The sequence below is a fragment of the Pinus tabuliformis genome, chromosome X, assembly GCF_031772625.1.
Source record: "Pinus tabuliformis cultivar Carrire ecotype Pingquan chromosome X, CPIR1, whole genome shotgun sequence".
NCBI classification, from domain to species: Eukaryota; Viridiplantae; Streptophyta; class Pinopsida; order Pinales; family Pinaceae; genus Pinus; species Pinus tabuliformis.
Window position 1 is genome coordinate 1,203,950,800 of NC_142308.1, and position 10,037 is coordinate 1,203,960,836.

General features: G+C 39.7%; 1 protein-coding gene across 1 annotated transcript; it reads right to left on the reverse strand.

The window, feature by feature from the left end:
* Positions 1–1,561: 1,561 nt before the first annotated feature.
* LOC149144282 (uncharacterized) lies at positions 1,562–2,236 on the reverse strand. The gene has a single exon (XM_089452106.1). It carries the CDS (start codon positions 2,234–2,236, stop codon positions 1,562–1,564), a length of 675 nt encoding a protein of 224 aa, XP_089308232.1.
* Between the last annotated feature and the right edge of the window lie 7,801 nt (positions 2,237–10,037).

The following is a 10,037-nucleotide window of genomic DNA, read 5'->3' on the forward strand; positions in this document are numbered from 1 at the left end:
GATTACGATTTTTTGAGTGGAAAAAAAGATCTTAATAATCATTATTAAAATCTTAATTTTCATAAACTAGCCATTATATGATCTTTCGGTCTCTACATCACCCTCTATTTAAGCCTATGCCATGATTTGCATCTTCATATGGTCCTAATGATGAACCACACTAGCTGGTTCAAAACACATCATCAAAAATTTCTCCTATGTTGTTTCTATTGAAAAGGCTGTTCTTTATGGTTAAACTTATTTTTTTTCTAGTGCGAGTGAGATGAATAGTTTGGATTATTTTTCAATAGCCCAATCCAAACTCACATCGAAACTTGATTTAGCAAAAACTTTTGTAAAATTGAATTGGTTATAACTTAGACTATTTCTATCCTACATAGAGATGAATTTGCATACTATAAGATGGATCATGGGATTCCTATCATTTCTCTCTTATATTCCTATCCCCTTTTTTTATTTCTATCAGTGGTTGAAGTTTTAGGTATCTTAAAAAAGAGTGAAAAGAGGAGAAAATAATAGTAAAATTTCACATTGAGTAGTCTTCTTTTTATTGACAACATTGTGGTATTTGGTGAAGGAACCAGTAGTAGATGAAAATGGTAAGGGAGGTGTTGGATCGTATATTGTAAATCTTCATGAATGGATGTCAACACGTCAAACTCTTCACTAATTTTTAAATAAATAGATGAAGAGATGAAATTATAAATATTAAACCTTTTCTCATTGAATTATGTTGAAATTCATGAAGGTGTAACATATCTAGGTTTAAATTAAAAGTGAATTATTATAAATATGCTAATTGGATGGCATATGGATTTACCTTGAATGGTTGTGAGATGGAGCATATTCCTCTCTGCTTAGGCTCTATTCATGTAAGTGAATTTTTGAGCTCATAATGAGTATATTGTTTTAATGATGTTGAGCCATGTTTTTGAGTTGGAATTGAACCCTAAAGAATCTAGGGTCTCCCAGAGCTATCATACTAAGAATAAATGGACCTAGTGGTTTTTCATGTGATATATTACCTAGACAAAAACATGCCTATTTGATGTGGTTGTATAATAAAATAAAATATTGAATTTATCCATATGAATAAAGTACATCCTTTCATGAACTAGAGAGTCAACACACTAAAAACTCATAGAATAACTTCCACCCCTAAATAATAAGTCTAAATAACTATAATAGAAATGAAACCAATAGACTAGTATCATTTTAATATTAAATCTAAAACTTTTGAAATAAGCTTTATTAAATATGTGCTTGGTTGACTCATTTCATCAATGTATTCGCCCCACCTACCCTCCACCCCCTTTTAATTTGAATTAGGCCTCAATCATACCTAGAATTATCACTTGTACAAATTTATTTACCATTTCAATATTTTTCTACCTATGTCTAAACTCAACAATAACACAAAGAAACACATTGGTTTAAATTGACTCTCCTAATGGGAGCAAAATAGATTGTCTCGCTCAAAAAATTATCGACTATGACGGTAATAATCGCGACGTCGGTCTTGATCCTGCACAAAGGATGACCTATTCCTCTCTCTGTCAAATTACAGCTTTAGCGAGGGCGAATCATTGTCATTCTCATCAAACTTATACCCTTGTAAAGCTTCCATGGCAGTTGCAGCACACTTTGGGTTATCGAATTCCACAAAACACAGAACAACGACAGCACTCGCCTCTTCTCCTTCTCTACCACCATGGGACTTTTTGGATTCCTTGGATTTTTTAACAATCCTCACTTCTTTGAAACCACGGAAAGGGCGAAATATGTGACCTGCTTCTCTACTAGTGCAATCACTGGGAACACCCATCACATACAGTGTGTTCGATGCATCCTCTGGTAGATATTGAACATCATCCACAGGCCGCCTCCTCCTTAATAAAGCGTCGAGTCTATAGCTATCAGACCTGATATTCAACCCTTCATCTATCGTTAACCTATTTGAAGATGTAAGCGGCCGAATCTGCGAAACAAGATGATGTTCATCAAGAAAAGGAAGAGAACGAGAATGAACATCATCATCCAATAAGCGGATCCCTACTCTGTCGCCAACTTTTTCAGCAAGCCTGAGGTCTTCCCTAGGGTTAACGTAAACACCAGACAATGAACGACCACGAGTATCGTCATATCCATGATCATTGCGAGGCCGCTTTGGTAGTACGGACCTCTGCCAGTCACTTTCTCTCCCAGCGCCTGTTGCTCGGGATCTTGCGTACTCCATGTTTCTCTCTTATTGCCCAACCAAAATCAAAGACCCGCTGCGATCTAATAGAGTACTTAGAGTACTACAGAAGCCCAAAAATAGCCTGAAATAAAACTCTTTTATCGCCAAAGCTCAACCGCTCCTGTGGAGTTTACGTTGAAGATGTATTAATATAGGGGCCCTCGAGCGCGAACATATATCTATTTTACCATGCCCATGTATCTATGGTCGGCCTATTTTAATTGTTATATTGTCTTATTGGACACGGTCACAAACCCAAACACGATCGCCCACAAATTGTCTTTTTTAAATGTTGAAGTCTCAAAATTGGGCTCAAGAAGTGGGGGAGTTCACTCCCCCACTCAGGGTAACCTTTGCTCTTGTTAACTTTGCTGTTATTAAATTATTAAGTTTATAATATATTTGACTTACCCACAACTCAACTAATTCAAAAATTACCAATTCATGGTGACTTTAAAAAAATATACATACATATTTTAAACTTTGAAATTAACCGTTCTTAGTCTTATTAAAGCCTCACTTCTATTTGGAACATAACAATCCCATATATTGATGGGGATTTTCTTTAACATGATCTCGCTAAGTTCATCAGCTCTTCATTAATGGATAACATTTCATTTTCTATCCCACATTAGCGTTGTTTTTTAAATACTCCACTTTTCTTACCTTTGTACTATACAAATACTTCTCTCGAGGGAGGTAACTATATCCTTTTTCTTGCAAGTGTTTTATAAAGTTGGGGACAAACATTTAAAATAAAATAGTGAACAAAGAGTAAAAGTTTTCATGTAATGTAGGAATCATTTAATCATCAAATTTAAACTCGTTTAGTGCAACCTTCTATTAAAAAAGAATAATTGTTTCTGAATATTAATTTGTTTTCTATCTATATTATTAACAATGAAGTTAACACATCATATTAAACTCAATTTTAATTTCAAAATTAAAGTTAGCACATTATACTAAACTTTATATTTTCTACTTCAAATTGTCCTAATTTCTCTATACTTCGTATTATTGTTACTTACTCTTATGTTACCAACTTACCTGTAAGGTCCTCAAGTTTAGCCGGGCGCGGTTGGGCGGTTACGACGGACAAAAGCGCGGGCACGCGGTCGCGCGGGAGCACAAGCCGGCGGGCGCGGGGTTGGAGAGGTGGGCGCTTGGTGCACGGGCGGGTGCGTGGTGAATGGGCGGGCGTGCAGGTGCACGTGCAGGCGCACGCACACGGAAAAGCAACGTTTGGGCGAGCTATATGCGACGAAAGTCTGAACGCCAATTTATGACACTTAGAAGTTTATACCCAAATGAAGCGTGGGTGAAATAGATGGAGGCTGACTCATGTTAGAGGGCTGGCTGACATGTGCAAAGCACTTAAGGGGTTTGTAAACTTGTATTTGGGGGTTGGCTGGGCAAGCCACCACCCACTCCAAACAGGCATAGATATTGATGTGTTTGGAGGTTCATTTCGCATCAACGCATTGGACAAGCATCTTCGCAAGAGTTCAAGGAGAAGACAAGTGCATAGAAAAGAGAAGGGAATGCGCATAGCTCATGCGCACTTCTCATAGGAGGTCGCTCACTTCGCTAGCATTCTTGGAATTGGTCGAAGGTTGGGCAAGGTGTGCCCGGGGTTCTTCTAATGTGCAGATTTGTGTCAAGACTTGACGAGGGTGTCTTGGTGGCTCGGGTGAGCACCCACCCATCGTGCAAGGTGTGCACAAAGGTTGTAAAAGGCAGGTTTGCCTCTATTGTAAAATTGGCTAAGTATGAGACTTGGTCTTGCCAAGACATACTTGTGTATTGTGAACTGATACTCTTAATATATTATTGGGCAGACTCATTGTTCAAGGAGTTGCCCCTCCCTTTATATTGTGCAATTGTTGTTTTATTTTATAATTGCTGATGATAATGAATGAGTATGGGTGTTCATTAGTATAAAGCATAGACATAATATTGCTTGGTTGCGAAACACAAACAAAGGAAAAGTGAATTAGGCGTAGTCCATGAACATTAGTATTGGTGAAAAGAAAGTGTTCGGTGGTGCCGCACCTCGCTATAAGCGGTTGGAAGATTACCGCAGGTGTAGGGGCATGACAGGTGGTATCAGAGCAACTGATTCAGAGTATTGAAGGTGGAAGCTCCTACACACCTTCACCGAAGTGAAGGTGGTATCGGAGCTAGTCTGAAGACTTGGAGGAGTCTTGCAGGAAGCTGGGTGAAGCAAGTGTGCATACACTTGGAAGTTGATGACAGGTACCTACAGGTGAAGGAAGTTGTTTCACATACAAGTGAAACAAGAGTTGGTTCGTGGTTGCAGTGACTTGGTGAACATGGAGAAGGCTGAAAAAGCAGAGATGGTAGATGAACCTACGATAGGTGAGTCTAGCCATAGTGCAGTTGAAGCTTTCCAGTACAAAGTGTTGGAACAAATGAGTTGATGGAGTTCTGACGAGGTTTCGATGAAGGTTGAGAACATGAATATTGAGGAAAGTTGTTCAGAACTAAGAAGAGAACTTGAAGAACTCAGGAGCCAATGCGAAAGTACGATAGATGTTGAACTCAAGGAACTTGATGAGGAGATCCAACAGAGTGGTCTTGATCTTCAAGAGCTCTTTGATGAAAGAGCCCAGTTAAGGAAGGAAAGTGCCAGGGTGAAAGCCGAAATCAAGCAAGTTGAGGAAGAGATAAAGAAGAAGCTTCTTGGTAAGAAGGTTGTTGTGATTGAGCAGGAAGAGCTCGACTACATTGACAGGCTGGGAACTCACTACCGAGAGAATCCAGAGGATATTCGGAAGTTTAGTTCTATGAACTTAATCAGTAGACACTTGGTTGGTTCACTTGAGCAGAATGCGGTGGAGGACGAGCTTGAAGGACGTCAAGCTGAACGAAGATCGGGTTGCTTAGAAGAGCCAAGCAAGGAGGTGAAGTACCTTAAAAGGAAAGTCATGATGGAGCATGAGCCAATTGACACTTCTGAGGCTGAATTCTTGAAGAAGGTTGCTGATGTAAGGCGCAAGACAAAGACAACAGAGGGAGGTGATTCCTTGAAGCTAAGTTTTGTGCACGTAACCGTGAAGGGCAAGAGATTTGCAGCTTTGGTGGATACGGGGGCTACTCATATCTTCTTAAGTAGGAAGGCAGCAAAGTCTTTTGGGAAGAAAGCAAAGATGGAGAGGGAATGGAGTGCTTTCAAAGCAATCAACTCTACCATAAGAGCTATTGATGGTGTGTTGAAGGACACTCAGGTGAAAGTAGGATCGTGGTTTGGAAAGTTGGACTTGAGGGTTGTGGACATGGATGATCATTCTATGGTGTTGGGGTTGGACTTCATGGATCTTGCACAAGCCATACCAATGGTGGACTGAGACATTCTCTTGATCACAGCTGAAGGAAAAACCATGATGGTACCGATGAATAGGAGGAGTTGCTTGGGGTATAGGCCAAGGATGAATTCTATGGTTTTGTATCCCAAAGATCCAAATGTGAAACATGAGGATGTGGAGCAGAGAGGACTTGGGAGTGTTACTCAAACAACGAAGGAAAGGAATTTGATTGACTTCATTGCGAGAATAGGGAAGAAGAATGAAGGAAGTGAGAAGGCAATCTCACGAACATGGAGACACTTGATGGGAGCATCTTCTATTGATGATCTTCACAATGGTGTTGCAAATGAAGGGAGTATGAGTACTACTTCAGAGGCAGTGGTTGATGAGGATTACAGAGGTAGAGATCTTTCTGGGATAGTGGACTTTTGCATGTATGATATGGGCATATATGACTTTCAGTTGAAAAAAGACAACCTAGGTGAGCATGGATGTACATGTGAGGAGATTGAGGTTGTTCATAGATACTTGAGGACACAACATCAATCTAACACATGGGTGGATGAGAGTCAGGGAGGAAACTTCCTGGCCCTCCTTTCTCTATAAACAACCTTGGAGATGGGTTGGTGTGGAGGCCTTGGCAGGGAGGAACCACACCAACTTTGCAAGGGGCCTTGGGAGGAGGCTTCTTTATGAAAGATTGCAGACTTGGATGCAGATCGCCAGATGTTGGGATGAAGTCTACATGAGTTGGGCATCATGGACAAATAGAGTCATGGACATTAGGTTGAAGATATGGAGCATGACAGTTATGCAGGGACATAAAGCAGGTGCTTTTGTAGAGGTGTCATTCATGGACATTCTATGGGGAGTGCCGAAGCAAAAGGATGTTGTGCAGGTACCGTTATGGAGATGTACGAGCTAGTGGAGAGGTTGTACACTCTTGTGCAACAAGACCATGGCTCGAACATGTTGAAAATGAGATGGAGTTTCCATGGACCTGAGCATGGATTGATAGATTCTTGATGAGTCCGAGATGTAGCAGAAGTCAGGAAAGAGTTGTGGTGGCATAAGGATGTGCATTCTTATGATTTGGGCGTATGGTTGGACTGATCACCCGACTAGTTCGAGTCATGAGGGGTACCAATGTGCAGAAATATGTTGGCATTAGTCGAGACGAGTCAACACATGGCAGAAAGATGTTGCTGTTGGGTCGACATGTTGGCACACATGTGCTAGCATCTGATGAAAGACTACATGGAGGGATGACACATGATGAGGTCGACACAGGATGTTGCAGTGGAGATTGTGGCAAAAGGGATCGATGATCATGGATCGAGATGATGTTTATGTATGACATACCATTGAGGTGTATGCCTTGGTATGGTTATCTTGGTGACAGTTGGTTGAGACATGATGGAGATGGATTTCTACATATGTTGCAGGGATGTTTGCCTTATGTGGAAAAGTTGACATCATAGATAATGATGATCTTGGTGGATGGCTACCGAGATGGTATGTTGTCGAGGACGACAACGATTTTAGGTAGAGGAGGATGTAAGGTCCTCAAGTTTAGCTGAGCACGGTTGGGCGCAGGCGAGCCGGGCCACACGACGGACTAAGGCGCGGGCACGCGTGCGCGCGGTGAATGGGCGGGCACGCGAGTGCACGAGCGGGCGCGTGCACATGGAAAAGCGACGTTTGGGCGAGCTATATGCGACGAAAGTCTGAACGCCAATTTACGACACTTGGAAGTTTATACCCAAATGAAGCGTGGGTGAAATAGATGGAGGCCGACTCATGTTAGAGGGCTGGCTGACATGTGCAAAGTGCTTAAGGGGTGTGTAAACTTGTATTTGGGGGTCGGCTGGGCAAGCCACCACCCACTCCAAACAGGCATATATATTGATGCGTTTGGAGGTTCATTTGGCATCAACGCATTGGACAAGCATCTTCGCAAGAGTTCAAGGAGAAGACAAGTGCGCAGAAAAGAGAAGGGAATGCGCATAGCTCATGCGCACTTCTCATAGGAGGTCGCTCACTTGGCTAGCGTTCTTGGAATTGGTCGAAGGTTGGGCAAGGTGTGCCCAGGGTTGTTCTAAAGTGCAGATTTGTGTGAAGACTTGATGAGGGTGTCTTGGTGTCTCAGGTGAGCACCCGCCCATCGTGCAAGGTGTGCACAAAGGTTGTAAAAGGTAGGTTTTACTCTATTGTAAAATTGGCTAAGTATGAGACCTGGTCTTGCCAAGACATACTTGTGTATTGTGAAATGATATTCTTAATATATTATTGGGCAGACTCATTGTTCAAGGAGTTGACCCTCCCTTTATATTGTGCAATTGTTGTTCTCTTTTATAATTGCTGATGATAATGAATGAGTATGGGTGTTCATTAGTATAAAGGATAAACATAACATTGCTTGGTTGTGAAACACAAACTAAGGAAAAGTGAATTAGGCGTAGTCCATGAACATTAGTATTGGTGAAAAGGAAGTGTTCAGTGGTGCTGCACCTTGCTATAAGCGGTTGGAAGACTACCGCAGGTGTAGGGGCATGACATTACCAATCTTCAACGGTGTCAAATACTAATGTGGTTTCCATGACCCTCATTAACTTTGGATTTAACACTATCATATTAATGTTATATTTTCAATTGCAACATTTGATTTAACACATTATAAGAAAAGCCATATTTTCAATTTCAATTGTTATTGTTTCTCTTTACTTCATATTACTCTCACCTAACTCTTTTTATAGCTAACATTTTTCTCTACTTCACATTAGTGTCACCTAACTATTGATAGTAAAAGTATAAGATTAGTAGTGTTACCTCACTCCTGTGCTAGTTAATACTCAAACATTAGAAGCACCAATCCTCTTCTCAAGGGATTCTCAAACCCTACATGTACCAATCCTCCTCAACAATAGTCATTACAAGGATATACTCATTATGAGTTGAACATATTACATGTGGGTATTGAACCCATGTGAGAAGGATAAAAACATGTCTCCCAACCACCAAAAGTACATCCAATTGAAGATGTAGAATTAAGTCTATTTTTAAGGTCTTAACTATTAAAGTTTATAGGGTCATACATACTCTTCCCTCCTCTCAATTTGAACCTATGACCTACTATGAGGAAACACATGTTATTAGCTATTAAGCTTACACAAATATGTTAATTATCATTTTTATTATATATATGGCCATAAAAATAATAATCTCACAATTAAAATTTATTAAACTATAAGTATCATTTTACGTGTCTTTGTCACAATTTCCTATAGGCATGTTAGTAACAATGTTTACATTTATGAAGATAAAGACAATTAAATAGAAGTTACAATTTATTGTCAATGACTCTATCACTATCCATTTTTAGTATAATAAATTGGTTGAGATAGTCTATTATTTAAATTAATTTATCATTATTGATTTTCACTATAATGTAATGGTTAAGATAAGGATTCACTATGAAAAGTTTCATTCCATTAATAAAAGGGAGTTAAATTGATTTAATTTATTTTAGTAAAGGATTGTAATAATGTAACAATCATATAATACTCACATGGTGTAGAGAGAAAGTGTAGAGTGGTTGGTTGCATGCTCTTTTGTTAAGACACTTTCTCGTGAAAATTCCACTAGTTCGAAATTTTTGGCCACAGACCCAACCATGAGTATGGGTTACTGTGGCACAAATCGGGTGTTATCTCTAATTGATTTTGCAGCATAGATGCCCTTGAGTCTTGGTCTCAAAAACCACAAGCTACTCCCACCCATTTACACACAAAATAACAAACAAAAAAAAATATACAAACAAAAAAAAAATATTTTAAATCAAATTACCATTACCTATTATAGTTTTGATTATTATGATTTTCTTTCATCTTTATTACCATCTCATACATTACTTATTTAGCCTCCCCACATGTGGTTCTCATGATGTGGGCTCATATTATGTTGATGTGGTAGTGCCACGTCGAATATATATGAATGTCACATGGTAGCATTGTGATTAAATGGACCCTACATTGTAGCACACCCTCCCACCCCCTTAGGACCTATTAACGAAAGTATTGTGTAAAAATTTACCTAATCTTCAAGGTCCGTTATGAGTATGTGGTGGCACATTCTTTCTTCTATTGACCTCCTTGAAGTCCAAAAATAGCACCACCATCATGTTTGACTCATTAAGATCTTTTTGGTGATATAATTTTTGTCTCGGTCGGACTCCTAGATTGAGAGTTATTCCCATTGGAAGGTCTGCTTATTAATGTCTGCCACATGAGTGTATACTACCATGTGCCATTACTTAATGGCATGCATGGCTCTGCCACATTAACTATGAACTAAAGCATGCCCTACCAATTTCTTGTGTGATAACACCTCCACACCCCATACCCTTCCTTTTGGAAACTACTCTAGGTCAACTCCCATGACATGATAAGACATCAGATTCTTTATGTCTATCT